This window comes from Rousettus aegyptiacus, unplaced genomic scaffold, assembly GCF_014176215.1.
Source record: "Rousettus aegyptiacus isolate mRouAeg1 unplaced genomic scaffold, mRouAeg1.p scaffold_m13_p_8, whole genome shotgun sequence".
In the NCBI taxonomy this organism is placed as follows: Eukaryota; Metazoa; Chordata; class Mammalia; order Chiroptera; family Pteropodidae; genus Rousettus; species Rousettus aegyptiacus.
In genome coordinates this window covers 89,825,177-89,847,596 of record NW_023416311.1, presented here as the reverse complement: position 1 = coordinate 89,847,596, position 22,420 = coordinate 89,825,177, and the positions used below count along the sequence as shown (strand labels likewise).

The 22,420-nt window shown below is 38.5% G+C and overlaps 1 protein-coding gene and 1 pseudogene across 4 annotated transcripts in view; both read right to left on the bottom strand.

The window, feature by feature from the left end:
* Positions 1 to 447: 447 nt before the first annotated feature.
* DAB2 (DAB adaptor protein 2) overlaps positions 448 to 22,420 on the bottom strand; it is a 48,199-nt gene continuing 26,226 nt past the window's right edge. For 2 of the 4 annotated variants that reach the window (XM_016147958.2, XM_016147959.2), the window contains exons 2-15: positions 21,328 to 21,520; positions 20,194 to 20,333; positions 19,408 to 19,506; positions 17,607 to 17,738; positions 17,006 to 17,086; positions 16,535 to 16,561; positions 16,235 to 16,288; positions 15,789 to 15,851; positions 10,304 to 10,957; positions 9,153 to 9,315; positions 4,501 to 5,133; positions 3,824 to 3,933; positions 3,175 to 3,242; positions 448 to 1,617 (exon numbers count right to left, since the gene is read on the bottom strand). In XM_016147958.2, the coding sequence (XP_016003444.2) occupies positions 3,180 to 3,242; positions 3,824 to 3,933; positions 4,501 to 5,133; positions 9,153 to 9,315; positions 10,304 to 10,957; positions 15,789 to 15,851; positions 16,235 to 16,288; positions 16,535 to 16,561; positions 17,006 to 17,086; positions 17,607 to 17,738; positions 19,408 to 19,506; positions 20,194 to 20,333; positions 21,328 to 21,418 (2,310 nt within the window). In that variant the 5' untranslated portion in view covers positions 21,419 to 21,520 and the 3' untranslated portion in view covers positions 448 to 1,617; positions 3,175 to 3,179. Of the gene's footprint in view, positions 1,618 to 3,174; positions 3,243 to 3,823; positions 3,934 to 4,500; positions 5,134 to 9,152; positions 9,316 to 10,303; positions 10,958 to 15,788; positions 15,852 to 16,234; positions 16,289 to 16,534; positions 16,562 to 17,005; positions 17,087 to 17,606; positions 17,739 to 19,407; positions 19,507 to 20,193; positions 20,334 to 21,327; positions 21,521 to 21,593; positions 21,607 to 22,420 lie in introns of those variants that run through there. The other 2 variants (XM_036225683.1, XM_036225684.1) reach the window with 2 other exon arrangements.
* LOC118607554 lies at positions 8,788 to 8,906 on the bottom strand (annotated as a pseudogene).

The following is a 22,420-nucleotide window of genomic DNA, read 5'->3' as shown; positions in this document are numbered from 1 at the left end:
CAAAAATTCAACTACCTAGAAATAATTACCTCCAGTTTATCACATTTAGGTATTTGGACATATAAAATACTAATTCAAGTCTGTGTTTACAATGACGAGTAGGAAGCCAGATGGAAAAATATGCCAAATGTGATCAGCTATTACCATTAAACATAAAACCACAGGACTTTAGCTTGGACTATTTGGAGCTAATCAACAGAGGTTCGTTGAGGCCACCATCTTATTTAGATCCTGAGCAGTCACCCTCTCCTTCTACCTAAAGGTTACATTGTATGTGGTTGATTAACACCCACAAGAACCTGAGCATTAGGGGTCAAGAGACAACATTAAAAACCCAAAATAAACAAACAAAACTCATTTTGGCAGGAACAAATCCTTCAGAACTGTGCTGACAATAGGACTGAAAATGAACTGGGAAAGTTTCCAAGATTATGAGAAAAAAAACAATGCGGACACTGGATTTTTAATGATAGGAACAAATAATTGTTCTACAGCTTTTTTTTTTTTTTTTCCTATCCATCTTCCAACTAACTGTGAGATTGCAGCTTCGAAAGAGTTTTCCAGTTACTTGATAAAGGTCTAGCATGACCCCCAATAAGCACCTAATACATTTGGCACAATCACATTTAACTTTGTGACCTGTTGCTCTTCAGAATTACAGTCCTTCATTGCTGAACTAAGTTCAGTTTTTCTTCAGCATTAACTGCTCTTCTGGAAATTTAGCTAAAGAGGATGGCCTCTTATTCCACAGAAAGGATAAAGGTTGTGCCCATTTGCAATTTCAGTTCCTGGGATTAATGATTACTGAGAAGGCAGGGAAGGTTCAGATCTGTGAATCATTAGATATTTTGCCCCATAAAACTTCATTTCTTGTAAAAGGAAGGTGATATTATATGAACCCAGGAGCAAAAGTGATCAAAAAGAGAATCAGAGGGGAAAGGAGAGGAGAGATAAATAATGCTTTTTTGTCATCTGCAAAACTAGCAGAAGATTGGAAAGAGGACAATCCTGCCCTCGAGAGAAAAACGATCTTCAAAAAGAAAAGTTATATCTTTAAAAAAGTTCTTAGGTGTGTCAGATTCCACAATGCCTAAGGAGAAGTTGGACTTGCTTCAATTTTACCTTAAAAATTCTCTACAAGTGATGGTCCAAAGTAAGATTTAAGAGGGCGCCTTGTTCCACTACAATTTTTTAGGTTTTGTGCTCTAAAATAGAACCCCCAAACAACTTTGAACAGTAAGGATTTTGAAATTTATTCAAAACGGTAAGATCTGAGGGGTTGTGGTAGCTGCGTCTCCCAACCAGAGAGTACATGGTAAAATGTTCTAGAAGGTTCTAGGGACACAACAGGCATGGGCTCGAGTAGGGCAACTATTTCATTTATGCTAGAGCGTTTAGGTTCTTGATTTATTTAAAGCCATAGATTCAGTTTAGCTTTAACCTAAACAGAAAGTAAAAGGCATTTTACAAGTGGAAGAGGCAGCAAGAAATAAGGCAACAGATAATATGTCAAAGCTGGAACAAGGGCAGAAGTCGAGACTTGTCTGGCTATTAGTTTTGTCCTTGACTATTAAGGCCAACCTTTTTGTTCCTCTGGAGCGTCAGCACGCTAAGTTCCTAAGGAAGTGTGGAGAAGGAAAAAAAAAAATCCCATGGTTAGAATTTTTAGGTCAAATATCAATGTATTAAATGACAAGTCATTATTTAAAATGTCAGTGATAGTATCTCTTAGGGCTAATGCAAGAGGATTAAATAAGATAATAAATGTAGAACCTGTAATAAAGTGATTAACACAAATGATCTATAATATTAGCTATTTTCTCCCATGATGGCTCTCATCCCAATCTGTAAATTTAGCAGGTTGACCTAAAGAATAAAGGACCTCCAAAGAGAACTCCAGTCAACTCAACTTAGTGCAAACAATTCTCTCTGACTCCTAATATAATTAATTCATTCCTTTCTATTTGTTCAATGCCTCCCCTGGAGAGGAGGGTGAGAATGAGTCTATGCTAAGACTTCTAGCCCTGCAATATACTACACTGCTTTGTTAGCATTAGAAGTCACCTGGATGCTTATTAAAATCAAGCTTTTCTCCTCAGCACCAGAGGAGGATATTTTAGGGCAGGGGTGAGGGGCAGCTGGAATTTGCCTTTTCAATAATCTCGTCCATGTCTCTGAAGCAGATTTTATGGAAAAGCACTTTGAGATACACTGTAATTGTAGAAATGGATTGAAGCAGAGAAATAGATTGCAATTAAACTCAATCTTCTTGTCGATGTCAGATTTAAGACATTTTTCTATTTAAAATAAATTCTATGAATCAAGACATAGTTCAGTAGAATCAAGACATAGTTCGCCTGGATGGGCAAGACTAAAACAATAGGTTTGGGGTTTTTTCACTCTTTCTGTGATTCTCCCCTCCAGCTATGCCCTATAGCCTCTAAAATGCAGATAAGCCTCCTTTCCTCCAGTAGCTTTAATCTTTTAAGATCAAAGTTACTTCCACTCATTGTTGAGAAAGAAAGGGTCTCACTGAGCCCTCCCCAGGTCTCTGTCTAAGGGGTTTATACTAATAACTTACCTAGGATAAAATCCACTGTGTGAAGAATCAACCTGCAGACTCATTGTCTACACTTACACTGTCTTTGAAGGAGATATTTGCAGCTGTCACTGCTTTTGGATTTAATGTCATCAGACTATTTCAGACCAATTTCGAAGGCCCTCCCAAAGAAATAAACACTGATTTGGGAGGCAGAAGCATTGTGGTCATCACCTGTTTAGTTGATCTGTTTGGTAGCTTCGGATGGTTCTTAGATAGTAAACCAAGTAATTACTAGGATACTTTGCAATCACTTAAATATAAAAGAAAAACTAGAAAGCTGTGATGTGTTATGCTGTGTTGTATTTCCATATAGAACTGAAATATCAAAAACACAGGATATGATAGAAAGGCATATCCCTATTGGCATATTACTGTTTTTGATGTATGTAAGAATTCTATTCTTAAGTGCCCAAACTAGTCATTATCAAATTAGCTAAATATAGATTTTCATGTGTATTGCTTCCAAATTGCAAAGATGTAACCTCTTCTCAATTCTAAAATTAAAATTTTACCCTTACCCCCTGTCCCACCCTTTCTCACCAAACCCAAGCTTAATAGGATCTTCTACTTACAGAAGTTAGGGAAAAGGACTTCCAAAAGGATCCCTGTATACATCAGGAGATGCAGGCTGAGAAGCCATCTGTGGAGATAAAACCAACCAGTCAATAAGTATAATTATGGTTATAGGAAAAAACCTATAATTAACACTTCTTAAATTCCTTTAAAAATCATTTCGGCCACAAACAGGTCTACAATAATTTGTGTATGCTTGCTTGTAACTGGTGATGTATATTTATTATTTATGACAAAACCAAGGTTCAGGTAAATTATGTTTGTCTTCCCAAAACGGGTAGTAGTATTTTTGTGAGTTGAAGTATCATGGGTGGGCAATCAAGAACTTAAATCTTTGGAAAATTTTTTAAGATAATATTTCAGCTTAATTTTCTCACCAAAGGCTTTCATGAGCCAGGTTAAGTGGGATACAAAAGACTTTTTCTATGTGACATTCATTTCTCCAGCTCAGGATAGTAACCCCTGCAAAAATAATCTTTCCCCAGTTTGAGCTGATGTTCACAATGTGATGGTTCTCAATGATAAATCTTATTCGAACATCCTTTACTGTTAAAGAGTTATTATATATACAAGCAAGATTAATTCAGGAGGTGGTAGCTTTATGTGGCATGTACTTTGGAGCAACAGCTTCTAGCAGTTGATACTTACAGAGACTTGTGATGCACTGAAAGAATTTTTAGAGAAAGGGTTCTCAAATGCATTGTCAGAAGATTTGGTTACTGGCAGGGCACCGTGTCTGGAAGCTGGCTTTGGTGGTTCTAAAAGGTGAAAAACCCGAGTAGTCAGCATATAAGCTTTCTCCAAATACAGGCAGAAGTCTCCAGTCAGGTTTATTTTAGAAAATAAGATCCATACTTTTGAAATTTATATCAACGGAACAAAAATCACCACCAAATACCTAGACTCCCAATTATTACAAGCAAATTCAAGCCTTCTCAGAAGAGGAAGCCATGCATATTTACCTGAAGTAGAAGAGATTCAGAATTTCCTCACGTTAGGCTGTGGAGTATGTTCGAGGCTTTATATATAATACAGCCCTCAAGGCACCATGCCCCATTGAATTTTAATAGCTCATCAGCCCTTCTAAGAATCATCACAAGAGGGCAGCATTGGGCCAGCCCTTAGAAACAGCTAGCTAAGATAAATAGCTCCATAAAGTAAATGATTGTTTCCATAACCACTGATTACCATCTATCCCAACTCCCCAAAAAAGGCAAGAGTCAGGCTATTGGTGGGTGGGAGAGAGTTCTTCTGAGGGACTCTGTGGGCTCATATGACAATGGAAATACTTGTTGGCATAGTAGATAGAGAAGTGAGTAGCTTACCATTGATCTTTTTCAACAGTTGATTAACATCATAGTCATCATGGTCTGCATTCTCTTGAGGAATGCCAACTTTGCTGTTGAAATAACTGGATAAGACACTTGAAGTCCCAGAGGAAGTCTGGTCTCCCTTCCTCGCAGGCACCACAGGTGGCTGCCGTAGTTGTAAGTCCTTAAACATTTCTTTCACTTCCTTGACTTCTTTATCCCCAAGCGGGTCCAAGGCAACGAAGGCATCAGTGGAGATGTCCTTTGGAGGGCCAGTTCTGGGAGGTGGTTGAGGAGGAGTGACCAGGAGAGAGGAGAGCATAGAAGGGGGCTGGGCAGACACAGTGGGAGCTGGAAAAATATTACTCTGAAAAGGATTACCCAAAGGGCTCGTCGATGACCAAGTATTGGGTGACACAGATGCTGATGGGCCCCAAACAACAGAGGCTGGAGGAGAAGTTGAGGATGCAAAAGATGAAGGCTGGTTCCAACCTGGGACAGCTGGGTTTGTGGTAAAAACGACTGGCTGACCGAATCCTGAAGGCTGACCACCCAGCACAGCTCCTGGAACCACTGAAGTGGGCTGACTGAACACTAAAGATGTTGGGTTCCATGGTCCAGCCTGAGGAGGTGTGATTGGTACACCACCTGAAGGAAACGAAAGAAAGGATGTATCAGGAGACAAACCTGAAGAGGAGTCTGGAGTTTCAGAAAACACATCTCTCTTAGGGAGCATTTATAAAGCATCTACATGGTGAATGTCGTCATTAATCCTTGAGGTTGACATGGAAATAAAGTTTCTGAGAGATTAGATCACCTAAAGATTAACTAACTAATACAGTACAGCTAGCATTTGAATGCAGATTACATTTTGAAGCCCTTTCTTTCTACCGCATCTTGTTCCTTATTAGAAGAATAATATTGCTCATAAGCACCTAGTCATGAAAACATGAGCGCTTATCCTACCTACACTGATGTATTTCAAATAGAACAGAGCCTGTCAATAGCACGGACTTATCCGTTGAGTGAATACATTTACACATACAAACCACGTTGATTATGAAGTAGTTAACTAAGATAACCCATGCGGTACTCTGCTTCATTGACTTGATCCTTTCATTTGGCAGCGGGCTCCCGTCTGGGTCTTATGGAAACCAGCTATCACGAATGTGCCTTAGGCCTCAACATGCTTTCATCCTGAAGAAACCATTCCAAAGTTCTCTTGCTTTTAAATGCTGCCAAGGTTGACACAGCTATATAAAAGGATGATAAAATTTGGTCGATGCAAGATAGTTTTAGATTTTTATATATAAAAATAGAGGAAAGGCTGGCTATCCTGGGAGAGCTGTTTCAAATAAAAGTGCTTCCTGCCATGTGTCACTCACTAAGCTTTGCCAGAAGTTAGAACAGAGTACTCAAAAGAGGAAGAGAGGGAGAGAAGACACGGTGAAGCCCAATAACCTTCCACAGTAACTAATGGCCTGTGTCCGGGTGTCTGATCTCTGGGGAAACAACTATGTCTCCTGCACCTTTGCCATGTTAATTAGGAATTAGTGAAATCACTAAAATCCAAATCTCCCCAGTGTTTGACTCCTGTCTTCTTGAGAAGCTCATTCCCTACATCTTGTTCTAATATGTGAGCACTTTCCCTCCTGCCTCTCCCCAAGTGTATTAATGGCCCAGTTAAACTGTTGCTACTAACAGAAAACCTAAATTCAGCTTCATATCTATTCAGGAACAGCTTCTGCTCTCAAAACCTACTTGCTTTGAGCTTTGGAGCATAGCATTCTTTCACTCTGAAAGTTTTCTCACCAAACTAAGGCCTTCAAACTTGGATTAGCAATGTTTTTGTTTTCAGAGTGAGAAATATTTTTTAAATGGTATTCAGAGGCTAAAGTAGCAAGATAGTCTATCTCAAATTTTCTTAGTATTGGAGATTGGTGTTACTTGATTCAACTCTGTCATGATGAATGTTAGCCATCTGGCCATGAACATATATTGTGTGCTTATGGAGAGTGGTGGGTTTCGGAAAAGGTCATCTTACTAAATTAACATGCTTATTTTGGAGGTGAAGAAACTGGGTACAAGAATATTAATTACTAAAATTGGGAAAGTTGCAATCTGTGACAGTAGAGACTAAAACTCAGGCATACTCCTGGCACCCTAGGCTGGCCTCCTATTCTTCCTCCTTGGCATCAAGGAACAGGACTATTTAAAAAAAAAAAAATGTTATTCAAACATTTATTTTATATAGTTACAGAGATTAGACTTCATTTACGCTAAAGCATACACATATTCTTCTCACAACTAATTGAAAGTTCTCTGAGATTCTATAATATGGGCTTCTAAAAGTGAGTTTGAATGACGTTATTTCTAGCATGCTAAAAGAAATTTATTTAAATTTTATTAACCAAACCTAGAGTAACTCACTAATAATTTACACCAATTAGATGTGCAAATTGAGTAGAATTTTTAATGTTTCATGTTGGACAATTTGCCTTCCCTTCGGAAAATGTGTGGCTTTAGTCATAGATGGTTTTAGTGGGAGTGGTGGTAAAAGAGAAAAATGTTATATTTGCCAGGAATTAAAGGCTTTCACAGTATATACTTATGCCAGCCTTCCTTCCCCTCTGCCAGATTCCATGCATTGTGTTTCCATGATATTTAAGGCCCCCCATGGAGAAAGTAGAGGCAAGAAGTAAGAGTATAGATTTTTTTTAAAAAAAGTTAAATTTATTACCTTCTGATGCTAGATTAAAACACAGGGTAGTTAGTCAAGGCTGAAGGCTCAGCTTTTTACAATACCCTCTCCCCACCCCCAGTTCTCCAGAGGAGACAGTCCCCAGCTGGGTCCAGCGGAAGCCAGACCTACAACCTTCCAGGGTTTGGCTGAGGATTCCTGCTAATGGACAGGGGTTATACTGTAGAGCTCAGTTTGAGTCCCATGTCCAAACTTGGAAGAATCATCAGTATTCTGCAGTTGTATACCCCAAGGCCTCAACAGAGGCATCTAGCCAAAAAGCTTCACTTCGTCTGAATAAATTAACAGTTATAGGGTCCAGCTGTATTTTCAGGCTGACTTGTTAAATATTGGCTGTAAATATTCTTCAGGGCATATTAGACTACAGAACTCTGTGATGTGATCTAGTCACAGGCACTGCCTGCAAGCTCTCTACCCTTCTGCAAGGAAAAGCACCAACCAGCTCCACTTGAAGGTACAGGAAAAGCGCGATGCGGAAAGGGAGAAGCACCCAAGAGACTGAGAGCCTGATGGCATAAATGCAAACAGAGACCTGGAACACGTTGGCTTCTCACCCCCAAGTGGATTTCAACCACTCAGCAGTTGGGTAACGACTCCTCTTTTACCTCCATACTCCAGATATGATTAAAAGGATTTAATACGAAAGAACCACATTTATGTCCCTTTGCAGGAAAACGACAGAGAAAAACAAAAACAAGGTCCCGGGGATTATTCTGCAGGAGGCAGAGAAAGCCACGATCCCTGATCAAATTTTACAAAATGAGGACTGAGGACGAGAGCTTCCTTCGACTCTCTCCCAAGGCAGAGTCCATTTGGCGCTTTTAACAGTGCCAAGAGGCAGAAACACAAAGAGAATCCCCAGAAGGACAGCAAAGACTATTGTGGGGGTTTCTGAAGACTGTACCAAGGAGGCAGAAAAGAACCGAAGGAGGTGGGTGAAGAGAAGCAAGGCCAGCCCTCAGCCAGGTGGCCTTCTCCACTGTCTTGCCATAGAGTGGCTCTGTGGCTCACATGACACCATTAATGGCACAGTTATGAATGACAGCACAGCACATCCTAGGTATCTGATGAAATCCCACCTCTTCCCTTACCTCTGCTCTTTTCAACTTCAGGTTTCTAGTTCTTATCTTCTAACTTAGTTAAGACAGTAGGTTAGCCAAAACATGGGCAAGGAGCTACCAAAGCTTGAGTATGCAGAGACACATGCCTGCCTCACATCCACCGTATGCCTGGGCTCAGACCTAGAACTTCCATTCTATGACTTACACTTGCTTCAGACTTAACATATCCCTCTTGGGGTATGTATCCCTCCCAAGAGGGTTATCCATTTAATAGGAGATAGGACTTCGATCTAGCAATGGCACTTTACAAGAAAGACATACATGTTGCTACTTTTCCTATAGAGACAATAGATAAGTCTCTCTCATCTCAACCCTGTTTCTCCAATGAAGTTGGTCTGAGCTTCAGAATCCCTTATAATTGTCTTTAGTAGGCCGTTATCCATTAGTTTAGGTAAGTGCAATATATACACATATTTTTAATGCCTACAACACATGGTATTCCTAGGTGGTCTCCCATCCAAGTACTAACCAGGCTCGACCCTGCTTTGCTTCCGAGATCAGACAAGATCGGGCACGTTCAGGATGGCACGGCCGCAGATGGTAAGTGCAATATTGAAAACGAACTTCTTCCCACATGCCAACTCATGGAGCCGAATTTCAATTACAAGTCAAGAGTCCAAATGGGGGTGGGGTGTACAGAAGTAAAGTGGAAGAAAGGCTCCCTAGGAGGCTCAAATCATTTTCCCGTGAAACCTTTACGGATATGAAGTGCCTTCCTCCTATGCATCATGGTCTTATGAATGAAGGTAACAGAGCCAAAGCTAACTCAGTCTCTAGGCACTTACCTAGACCTGCAAGGGATCCCACAGGGGCAGAGGCACTTGTTTTGAAGAGATCCAGAGGGTTTGTCGATGGGGTTGCAGATTGTCCTGTAGGTGACGGCTGGCCTGGAGGTTCTGAGTCGGGAGGAGCAAAGATGTCTGACGTAAGTAGGTCATTTGCTGGAGACTGACAGGGCAGAGAGGGAGATAAAAGCTGCTCAGTAACAGAGAAATACAGTTTTATTCTGTCTCCTACTCTATTCCTCTAATTTGGGAACCACACAAAACAAACAAACAAACAAACAAAAACCTGTTTCCTATTACTGATAAACTACTACAAACAAACAAACAAACAAACAAGAATCCTTGAAATGGAAAGAATATTGGGTCTTAATGACTGACGTAATATAGGGCTCTCAAAAGTGAAATCTAATTTACTTATACACATTTGTATCTGTCTGGTCTCCTTATCAGATAAAAGCTTGAGACTGGGAAAGAAAGGACAACTGTAAATAAGTAGCTTAATTTTTGTATTATTATTATTCTAGTGGATTTGAATCAGTCTGCATAAAGATGACACAATAGTCTAATCAATAGGGCAGCCTACCTATTCCAATGAGATTTAAAAAAATGCTTGCAGAAACCACATTTTAAATTGCCTTTGAATGAAGTGATAATAATAAATGTTTCTTTTAAGACAATACATTATCCAGTCAGCTTTTAATAGAGGAGACAACTCAAGAATTTTATACCACCACCTTGGACATTAATGCAATATGACAGGTATGTGTAGGGAGTGTGTCAGTGTGGGGAAAATACAAAAGGAATCACAAGAACCCCTGCCCCCCCATCCCCAGAATGTGACCTTCAAACTTACCAGAGTGACAGAAGCATAGCAGCATTAAAAATGAAAAAAAAAAACTCGTGTTCAGTTAATAATAAATGACAGGACATGCAAACGGAAAGCAGGGAGCGACAAACATTGCTGAGTGAGAAGCTTTAAAAGGGTGGCAATCAGAAGAAGGTATTCCTGGAGAACGATGTACCTTATCCCGCCTTCTATGTTACAGCCACACAGGAAACTACAATAGCAGCAGGAAAGAGAGCTTGCATCATACCACCCTTTGATACCGAACATGCATTCTGCCAACGGATACGTGGAGAAGACAATTCACCTTAGCAGTCCTTCTGCCTCTTCCTGGTTTGGTACTTTGTGGAGGTGGGATAATGGCTATGGAGTCATGTGGTGAGGACTGGACAGAGGTTTCCAAGTCCTGTTTTACGCCATTCGGTACAGATAGTCCTTTGGGAGGGCTTCCGACAAAAGGGTTCGGGGAGGATTTGATATGGAAGCCGTTCTGTTCTCTTTCAGATACCCCATTCTGAGTTCTCACTGCTGGCTGTGTTTGCGGACTTGAAAGGGGCCATGGGTCTGCCTGAGCTTCCTGTTTGCCAGTCCGATTAGAGATTTGGTCAAACTGCTGACCAAAGTAATCAACATCCCCATTCAGGGGCCCATTACTCAGTGGCGTGGATAAGCCACTCGAATTCTCTTTCTTCTGATCTGGAGATTTGCGAGAATCAAATGAAGAAGGTGTCGATTGGTCTTGCTGTGCAAAAGGATCATCACGAAAAGGATCAGGATTAGGGGTGGGAAAGAAATTGAGATTGGCAGAAAAGGCATTTTCTGGCAAGAAAGATGCCTGAGGCTTTGGTCGAGGAAGAGAGGAGGAGGTGATGCCATTTGTTAAGAATGAATTTTCTCTTAAAGAATTCTGATTGGTGTTGATTTCAGAGTTTAGATCCACTAACAGGATATCTTTGCTTTCCTGACACATTTGGAAAGAAAACAAAAAAAAAAAAGAAAGTGTTAGTCCATGTTGTGACTTCAAATGAGAAAGCTACATAAAATGACCAGGATTATCAAAATCCCCATTAGATTTTTATCTTGACAGACCGGTTGACCATTATCTCCTCCTGTTACCTCCACACGTGCATTTACTAATTGTAGAGTCGGACCTCCAGCCTATCCCCCACCCATGACCTTTAGTTAAGTCTCAACTTCATTGGCCCCTCATTAAGTGAAAACTTACTGTTGTTTACTTTATTCATGTCTCTGCTCACCCTTACCGACTGGTTGAGTTCATGATCATCATTGTTTCAACACATGCCCTTAAAAGTCTTAAAGGGAATTGGCTGCGAGTCACTTCAAGTGATTATCTAAGTATCCTGAGCTCGAAAGTAAGAAATGACCTCAGAAGCCCAACCCAGCTTCTTACCTGATGCACACTTCCTTCTATTGTACCCCCCAGAGTCATATAACATCATATTTCTAAATTAGCAAATTTATTGGCTAATACATTCATATTTTATAGTTCTGGCTATAATGAAGTTTAAGGTCAAATATATTTCCTTATAATTGGACTTTCCTTTAAGGGGACAAAAATATTTCCCCCTCACATTGCAGCCTGTCAGGTATGTCTTTTCAAATATTTAAGAATCTTTTTGAAGGTGCTAGCCAAGTTGGATCTGTCATCCTGTCATCCTAGTCTCTCCTCTGGACACACTCTTTTGTCTGTGTCTTTCTAAGAAAGTGATACTCAAAATAGTGATATAACCTAACATAACATTACATTAACCTTTTGTATTTGTGCATTTTCTAATAATATAGCTTAGAGTTGCCTATGTTGTGATAGTGTTTCTCACCTATTTAGTGGATGAATTCAACTAATCTTTAATTCATTTTTACGTATCATCTAATCTAATCTTTAATTTATGTTCAAGGTGGAGATGTGGGTTTAAGAGTTAATTTGAAAGACATATCAAATGCATAACTACAAATTCTATCCTCTATCATTTTCTGGCATGTTAATTATTTATATTCTCAACTGTTAGATAAGACATCCTTTTCAGCATAAAAGCAGCAAATTTGATCAATCTGACATGTCTTTATTCAGGTGAATGACATAACTAATTAGGAGTCACCCTGGGATAGAGCTGTCACGCTGACAGATCTTCCTCCTGACTGACTTTGATCCATTACTTAACTATGGTTAAGCCACAGAAGAATATAAATAATAAAAACCACCTAGCTAAAATGAAAATTGGAATTCTAGTATTACCCTGAACAGAGTACTAAATATTTTGATCACTTAGACAAAAATAACCTTAAGGGAATATAAAATTCTCAAATGTAAAAAGGGGGCCTGAAAAAAACAAAATTTTAGAAAGTTCAAGTCCTAAATCAGACCTATTTGCTTGCTATTCTATCTTTTGGTTTCTTTTACTGTTATGTAGAAAACACAATTTTTAAAAACCATCTTTTCTCTTAATAACCAGAAGAACTTGTCAGAAGAAAGAGCTTGTAATTAAAAAAAATTTTTTTGAAATCAAAGAAATGGATTGGAAGATCTATTCATGTAGGGATCTTAAATAATCAAAAGGTAGGACAAAATGTATTACAAAAGCTTGTGATTTCAATATTTATTTATTTATTATGAGCCACCTCTGGTTAGGACAGTTGGGTATTCACATCTGGTAGAGTTCTCCTTGTCAAATACTTCAGAAGAAGTTCTTAGAACACCAAACAGGAGCCACAATGTTAGACTTCTGAATAGTCACCCTATAAGTAAAATGTATAAGGGTCTCCTCAGGTTAGGTTTGATTAAGAGTCTAGTTCATAGACTACAACTGAAAGATTCAAGACTCCTCATCCACCCCCTGGGTCAGAGGTTCATGAATTCTTTGTTGGACCATCAATACTGTACCCGCTCGACCATCATTGGAGGACCTGAGAGACAAGCACTGGAAACACGAAAGTAAAATATGGTCCCTGCTCTTAAGGAGCTCCAGTAAGAGGGGCATGAAGACAACCAAAGGTGTTTGTACAGAGATAAGGTTTTAAGTGATGACTTCCATAGCCTAGCTCTTGTCCTGGTAGCTAATCGCACCTAACCATTTCAGCCTGCCAAATCCTGGACTTCTCTACTCAAAGCTTTTGATGGCTTTCATCTACTCCTTATATTAAAATAAACTTCATTAGCCAGACTTTCAAAATGACCCACAATAGGACCCACTTTATTTTTAGCCTAATATTTTCTATTTTCTGATACACCTCAAAGACCCCACTTGAGCTCAGATTCTTTAAAAAGCCTTTTCCCATTGATACTTCTACTTCAGCTATACCTGTGACCACTCGAGGCATCTTACGTATACGTGACACTGTGCTTTGTGTCTTGATCTCACCTCTTTACCAGATTTAACTTCCCTGATGGGGGAACAGACATTATGTTTTTATAATAATGGTGCTTTTGAATGGTCAAAATTTTAAAGTTAGAACATATCTTTTCTTCTTTTCTACTCTTCCTCTCTCTCTCTTTTTTTTTTTTTTTTTTTTTTTTTTGAGATCCGTATGGAAGAATGCTGTTCAAGTGGTTTTTGAATAAAAATTACATTCTAAGGAATGTTGCTTAGTTTGCGTCACGAGCTTTATTGGAAATGCATAAAGGTATTCCGTACAGATGTCAGGAGAGAGGCAGATGTGGCAGGGGACAACAAAGTCTAGGCAATTTAGACTTCTTCCTCTTGTCATCTCTTTTGTTGCAACTGTGGTGACATTTGAATATTTTTAAACATGCTTATTTTATCAAGTAGAAATAGATCTATTTTCTGACCTATAGATGTGAGTCAATATGTAAAAATACGTTGGTAAAGTCTGACAGGCACATAATCAGTGCTGTCAGCATTTTCTTACTTATCGGATACCATTTACTATGTACTTTGATGGTATTTATTCCTTTAATTTACTGTTAATTTAACTAAAATTTGCGATTTATTTTTACAAACAAAAGTTCTTAGAATGCATGAAGCCTAATATCAATGAGACTCAGGATTACTCATGCTGTTTTTCATTTCCTTTTTTAGAACTTTCTAAAAGCCTACAGAAGCAGATTAAGCAGTCAGTGTTTCCTTCTCAATCCCACTGGAACTCTACTTCATAGCTCGAGTGCTTTTATCTCTTTTGATATACTTGTTTGTCAGTTATACTTAGAAAGTATGTCAATCAGATATCGATTTACTTTGGGAAGGGAGTATTAACGAGGAGGGGGCAAAGTTGCTTAGGAATCGAAAGGACCTCAGAGCTAGGATGAATCCTTCAAAATGATCTAAACCAGTATTTCAAAAGTTTATCCTTAGAATGGCACCAAACGAAGTGAAGGATGAAGGGTTGCATAGACAAATGAGTTAGGACATTTAAAAAGAACATTAAACAGGCTTCTCTATTGTGGGCTTTTTAGGGCCTCTAAAATTCTGTTATGCATTGTGAATCTCACAGGGTTGGGGGCTGAGATGTGTGTGGGCAGTCCCTGATCCTTCCCATCTTACTGGGCCAGGGCATTTGATGTAAAATTTCATAGGCCTGGCATTTTCTGCAATACTCTGGGGTCAGTGAGACTTACCTAGTCCTTGATCGGCTGTGGCTTTAATTACTTTGACTAGAGAGTCTCCCCATTATTCTAGACTGGCGACCTTTTTGTGGAATTATTGCCTTCTCTTCTTTTATGTTCAAGTCCAGAAACTCACTCACTCAGAGGCATTATCTGAACTTCAAAACTAAATAAATATCCTATAATTAACATCCACTAAGAGGCTTTATGATTAGTTTTAATGTTGGTCTCTCTGCTGGATAGTAAACTCTATGTTGCCATTGACACTGTGCAGTTCACTCACTGCTGCGCAGGGCAAATAGCGGGTACTCAAGCGACTGTTAAAAAATAATAGAAGTTGTAAGAAGCCATTCAAAAGTACATGGGTAATTTCACATGAGGCCTGTTTTGGAAAGTCTGAGACTTGGACTTAAGTATTGAATCTGAACCTCTTTCTTGGGTAAATGAGGTTTTTTTCTGAATCACCATTTCCTTATCTGGAAAGACAAATATTGTTCTATTCTCACATAGTTGTTATGAATTAATAAATATTAAGAAGACTTTATACATTGCAATATCCCATAAAAAATGAGAAACTTTTATATTTTTTTAACAAGGACAGCTTTGGTTAAACATAACTGAGCCTCTTTCTTAAGTCTTTTTTCACACCAAGCTTATGCTAAATCACAATACAAAGAATGGACAATGGGATTTGGTTCCATAGTGTAGTGGTTAGCACGCCTGCTTTACATGCAGAAGGTCCTGGGTTCATGCCCTGGTGGAGCCATGGTCCCTGGTCTACAGCCATGCCACCCTGAATAAGCCTGATGTCTGGTCTCGGAAACTCAAGCAGAGTTGAAAAGAATAGAAAACGAATGGAGAGGCCAGGAGTCTTTACAATTAATTAATCTAACACACTTCCTTTAGTAGGCTTATGCCAAGAATTATTATTTGGCTCCTCCTTCTGATCCTAAGTGACACCAAGGACTACATTGCCGGGCCTATTGTTCAGATTTAACCTCTAAGCAATATTAATATGTCTGAATTACTGCTGACAGGTTCCCATGGTGACTCATGATACAAATTTGTTCTAGTAGTCATCTACACTTTATGCAGAAAAATCAGCTGTCACCTTCTAAGTTTCAGTGAGATGCTCAAGATTTCTGGTTAAACTGGCAATCTGTGTTGTAGATGTCATTTCCATTACATTGCAAATTTAAAAACTGGCACTTACTGTTGGACTGTTTAGGTCAGGAGGTGTAGACATGGCCCCAAACAAATCCATCCGGTCAACAGCCTTAAAAAAGTATTTGGATTAGATTCAGATGTGTCTACTAAAAAAGATTATTTTGTATATTCTCGTAATTGTTTCCTAAAAATAGTTGTCACAATTGGATTTTCATTTAACTAATGCAGATTTGATATTAGGCTATTTAGGTCAGGAAGTGTAGACAGGTATCCAAACAAATCCATCTGGTCCACACTCTTTAAAAAGTGTTCAGATTAGTTCAGATGTGTTTACTAAAAAGATTACTTTGTATATTGACATAAATATTATACTAATGTTTAGAGAAATGTTTGTTACAATTGGATTTTCATACAGATTTGGTATTTGCAACATCTATAGGGAGTAGAACCTGCGTACAGGTAAGTAAAAATCATAAAAAACCATATACATACCAACTTCAATTTGATAGCTCGGTCATCAAGAGTCATTAGGGGCTCATTTCCATTCTGAAAAAATGGCAAATATTTAAGGGTTTAGTTGGTGAATTTTCTGTACAGAATTAAATTTCCTAGTGCTTCGGTTGCTAAGCAGTTATGATTTGGGCACTGATCATTAAGCCATGTGTCTTCTATGACTGGAGGGGTCATAAATTCAGAGTAATAAGCTGGGAAGGGAGCATGCTGGGCAGGTAGCAAACAAGGGCTCATGCACCTCACATGCATAATTCACAAGAAGAGAAAATGCAATTTTACCTCTACTGCATTGTTCGCTTCTTCCATCTGAAAAGAAACACATAAATTCAATGATCTTAGTAATTACAGTTAAAAGCAGTTAAATAAAGAACAAATATATCTATGGGTTCATAGGCATAAGCAAGAGAGACACTTGTACATTATTTCTGCCCTACATTCCCTTCCCCTTTTTATATTAACACTGGATGTGAACAGAGTTACTGGACTTAAATTGGGGTAGTTCTGTACAGTCCTTGGAATCGATGTGAAGTTTATAGGGAGAAAACATAGGAGTCAGAGACAGAAAATGGGAAGTGCCTAATGATAACGTCCACCCATTGCCCGATTGGGAAGGACAATACATTACTTTCTACACTTCGGAGAGCCACATAGAAGCTAACTCTCCAGACAGACCATATGTTTACATAATGTGCAAACTTAGTCCTGAATACTGTCTTAAGTTTCATAGAAATTGTATTGGATAGTACTTGCCTTTTTTTTTTCTTCTTCCTTTTTCTTTACGTTATAAATAACTTGAAAAAGGTCTTTAAGATCAATGACTAATGGCTCAGCCTGAAGCAAGAGAAAGCATTTTTATCAGTATTTAATCTTATTATTTTCTTCCCTTTGTCCTCTCCACCTCCATCAATTCTGATTAGTACTGTTTTCTTCCTTTCTCTTAAACCTATTTAGTACCTTCCCCTGGATTATGGGAAATCACCCCCCTCCCCATCACCACCTCTAGATACATAAACGACAGCAGGGTTAATAAGTACTTAGACTACAAGACGCACCATAATAATTTTCTGAGTCCATTAAGGATTTCTTGGAATAATTCATTATTTTTCTAAAATCAGCATTAAGCTTATAAGAGAGCCCATTCTAACAATCTTTGTCCCACACACTCCATGAGAATCAATGATATTTTTAAAAGATTCCTTAGACCAATAAAAATAGTCACCTTTGAATCTCTGTTTAATCCTCCTCCTATTTCCAATTATTTTTAGAAAGCTCTCTGGTTGAGTGACATACACTCCTATGCTTCACTGAGCACAGGTTCCCCTACAGGTATACCTCAAGGCTTATAGATTACCTGTTGCCCGGTTTTTATGGCAAAAAACTGATGCTGGCCTTCTGCTCCACACACATAACCAAATGCTCGGTTGTCTGTCACATCACGGGCAATGAAAGAAATCTTATTTACTGGATGTTCGTGCTCTATTACCTGAAAACAAAACAAAACAAAACAAAACATAAAAATGATTTACTGGAAAAACTAGAATCTATTTGTAGTCTAGCACAACTAAGCATCAGATACGTAGGCATAAATGAAAAGGCTAAAATATTTGGAAGAAAAAGATGTTCACCTCTGGTTGAAGGCTAGAGCTACATTTATCCTTGCTAGGAAGGGATCTAAAAGGAACAAAGAGGAGAAAATAAAAGTGGGAAAAAATTCTTTTTTAAAATATTAATATTTGATTCTCTCCATCCTAAAGATGTGATGCCACATAGCGAGGAAGGACTGAAGATTAGGAGACCAAGAATTTCCAAAGTGAAGATGGGACATATAACCCCTAAGCCATTCTAAGTAGGCCTACTTTCCCAACTCAAAGACATACTCACATGAACAGCATCACCAAGCTAGAGGAATATTCACAGGGATCTTCTAACAATGGCTCAGAGTGGCCAGAGAACAATTACCTAAGTATTATTGGAACAATTACCCCAGTACGTTCTGGAGGTTATTAAATGCTGTCATCAAGTATTTCTCAACCTCACATAGATAGCCGTGTCATTATCCAGGAGTTGAACGTGGCAGGTGGTTAGTGGTGTCTTCCCCTCTGTTCCCTGCCTGCCTTTCTCTTGGTTCTTGCAAGCAAATAACAGGATTCAACTCTTCACAGATATGTGTACATGATCGGAATGTGTCTTGACTTTTGTTTCCAAATGCCTAAGGCCACCGAAGTTTATATTGGGCATCTTAGAAGTGTTGGAGATGAGAGAATGCTTGTGAGGGAAACCTGCCACCATTTGTAGATGGGTTTGGGAAAATAAGACTTGAGAGATGAGGAAGAATAGAGACAGCAGTGCATGAGGACCAGGAGGGTGAGTGGGCATGTACCAGGGGTTCAGGGCGCAAAGTTTGGCTAGTGGATTTTGCATGTCAGATAATGGGTATCTCTAGGAAGGGATGAATAGTAACTGGAGATCTCCCTACAGTCCCTTGATACAATATTTTACAGCAATGAAAATGAAAATGAAAATGAAAATGAAAATGAAAATGAAAAACATTTTAAATAGATGGATCTTATGTTATGGAGAATAGAGGAAAAAAATCCCAGAAGACTTGAAGTATGATAGCTTTTTGATAAGGCTCAAAAACAAACAAGCAAGACTGTTGAATGTATATGATAGAAAAACAAGAGCAATCACAAAAAATGAGCAAAGGTACATCTGTGGAGTGAGGAGGAAGGGAAAAGAGAGAAGAAAAAAAAGGAAGATGTGTTACAGGCCAATAAGTTCACACGTGATCAATATATTAAAATGAGACCTATGCATAGACCAATGATAGCATCACAAACCAGAGGTTAAGATTAATCTAGTTCTGTGTACCTGTGGTGCAAAAAAATATCCAAGTGATATTTATAGTATACCTATGTTTATAGATCTGAGGTTCACATCTATTAGAGGAAAGAAATTTCAAATTAAAGTATATTGACTCCTTACCTCCTACACTATCTGGTTTCTGCCCCTTACTTCTGGAGAAGTAAAACACGCTATTTTTTTTTTCCTGACAGAATTTTGAAAAGGAAAAAAAGGAACTGAAATTAAAGTTGCAAATTGTTTGTCAGACTCAGGTGATCAAAAAAGTGTCAATAAAAGAGAATTCTTACCCCAGTTTTCTCATCAATTATTTTTATCCCAGAAAGGGAAATGTTGACCCAGATCCTTTGTTTGTGTTGTCCCTGAGACCGACCAGCTGCCGCCATTCCCTGAGGATGAGAAAACAAGAAAGACCTCGTTAAAAGTACCCTATGATGTTTCTGATACTAAAATTTTAAGACAGCTAGTTTCGTTCGGCTTGGGTTACCATCTATGAAAGGATTAGGCACTTTTCGGAAGAGGTGGCAGGATGGACTAGAAGCCATTGAGTCGGGACATCACTCGTTAGCTCTGAGAACTCGGACAAGCCATTCTACTTCTCTTGGACTCAGAGTGGTTATTGGTAAAGATAAGAAGACTGGACTAAAGAATTTTAAAAGCTGTTCCTTCCAGGCCATGTCTTATGTAACAAGTATTATGTATTTAATTAGTTTCACATAGCAACAGTACTAGATTTCAAAAATTCAAAAAGCAAAGGGCTAACCCTAAAGACCACCAGGTTCCAAGTAGGATCCTGACTTTCGCCTGAACGTTTCCTGGTTTAAAATTTGATCTTCCCAAAGGTAAAGGCGTTTAAATCCCTGCTATACTTGATTAAATCAGGTCTCTAGACCAGCTTTCAAAATATGCAAACAAACTCATGGTTTCACCTAAAATGAGGCACCACAGGATTAATTATGTTGCAGAAAAGTTTTTCTTTCAAATAATTGAACTATATGTAGATACAAATTTCTAATATAATACCTTTTGTCAGACATTTGCTTAAGACAGAGACAAAGGATGTTTTCCCCTTTTACCTTTAGTTTCATCATGGAGTCTTGGCTCATTTTATCTCCTCTTGCATCTGGCACGTCATCAATGCCAATTAGTTTGGCCTTGTATTTGACACCGTCTCCCTTAAATCTGGCCAAAAGATACTCATCTGTCTTTTCCGAGCCTGTGAAAAGAAAAAAATACAGGATAAACTTTACAAATGTATTTAAATATCAGCCCCACATATAACCAAATTGCCCCAGAATCTCCGAGTCAGAGTAGCATAAATCTTGATTATACCGCAAGTGATTAAATAGGGAATATTCCATCCTTATTCTCATTTCCTTTGAGTAGAATCATGCTCTGTAATGCTGTGTATGATATTGGGGCGGAAAAAATATAAACTTTTAAAGGTACAAAACTGACCGAATTATGGGAAAGTTATAGAAATATGTGAGGTGGGATTTGGGGATAATCAACATAGTTTTTAGAAAAATGGTTTTTACAAGAATATAAGGAGGATAATACTTTCGTCTTTTAATGAAAAAAAATAAATAAGGCACCACACAATTTATTAATATTTTGAACTGTCAATAAGGCAGAAAGAAATTATGGATAAGTTTCTTTGAAAATCGTTAAGAGAATTATCTCATCTTTATAACCTCTTTAGCTTCTCTGAAAAGGCTTGTGCAGTCTCATTTCCATATCTAAGGTGTAGAAGTGAAAGGCAAGCAAGTTACAGGATATTCTTAAACTATTAATGGTTAAGAACTCGCATTTTTCTTGTAATACTGCAGGTAAAGAAGAGGGTCTAATAAAATACAGATCTTGATTTTTTAAAAATAGCTCCTTCGGTAAAGCAAAGTATAAATAGGTCACTGAAAGATAACTATATAATAATCAATAGTTGCATTTATCAACTGAACAAGATGCTATGAAAGCTTCCCAGCAGGACCTGCATTGGTGCAATCACAGGATTCAGAGACATGTCTCATTATATAAGGAGTACACCAACATCCTCCGCCAAAGTCCAACTTTCCTGTTTAGGATAACTTGAGAGGCCAGACTGAGGTTGAAGCGAGGCCAAGGCCAGCTCTTACTTTATCCTGAACTTTGTATTTCTGCAGGGGTAACCACCACTAGCCCCCATCATTGGCCTCAAGGGGATTTCTCCATACCTTTCCTTTTTTCCTTCTTCGATGGTGCTTTTGGTGCGGCCTGTTGGTCAGGCTGACCATTAGCCGTACTTGTTTCCACTTCGTTAGACATGGCAAGAAGGCAGACAGCAAACACCAGAGCCAGCAGACACTCAGTGATACTAGGCAATCCCCGATGGAGAAGTCTCAAATGAGCATAACCTACTACAGACACCTGTAGGCAGAGATCAGAGGCGTAATTAGATCATAACACAGCAAACCCAGACTTTATGACATAATGGGTCTACAGCTAGCTAGCGATTCAAGAGTGTAGTTCTTCGAACTCATTTTGTTCTTTCTCCTCTACTGGACTGAACTCTGAAAGCAGGAGAGTGGGTAGGACTGTTTCCTTTGTAGTTTCCAAAATGGAAAGAGAGTGTTTATCAGTTTTTTTTTTTTAATCAACTGGTATCTGGTAACATTTGATAATTATTTAGCTAAGCAGCCAGTGTTGGACCTTTGGCATAAAAATCTAGTATTAAATACGGGGACCTAAATGTATCACACATAGAAAAATAAGGTTTCAGAGCAAAATAAAAACAAATTGAATGCTGGGGCTGAGAAAATTGCAACTGACACATGAAACTGGGCATTCATTATACATTCTGGTTCTTTCAAAAATCCTTTTAACCATAAAGGTAGTGCCAAGAATAAAGTTATGGATTTCATCCTATTCACATTAACAAATATTTTTTTAAAATGTTAAGAATCTGCACATGATCTCCAGGGCTATCTAAGCACTATACTTTACAAGACATCTATTTTTGAGATTAACACAACATGGGGAAAGAATGAATCTGTGAGGTGTCTATTGTGCAATTCATCGAGTGTAAATACTTTTATGCTATTATTTAGCTTTACTATTCTCAAAACAGCTGTGGTATGTGCTCTATTAAGCTCTTCCATGTATCACAGTAGGTAAAACAGAAAAACGCAGAGTCATTGTAAGCACACAGAAGCGAACTAATGTTTTAAAAGGTTCTTTCACCTCCCGGTAGTCAAAGTTTTTACCCAGCTCTCGACAGAGCTAGAAAAAGTTTTACTTTCTACATGGACTGAAGATGAGAGGTAAAAA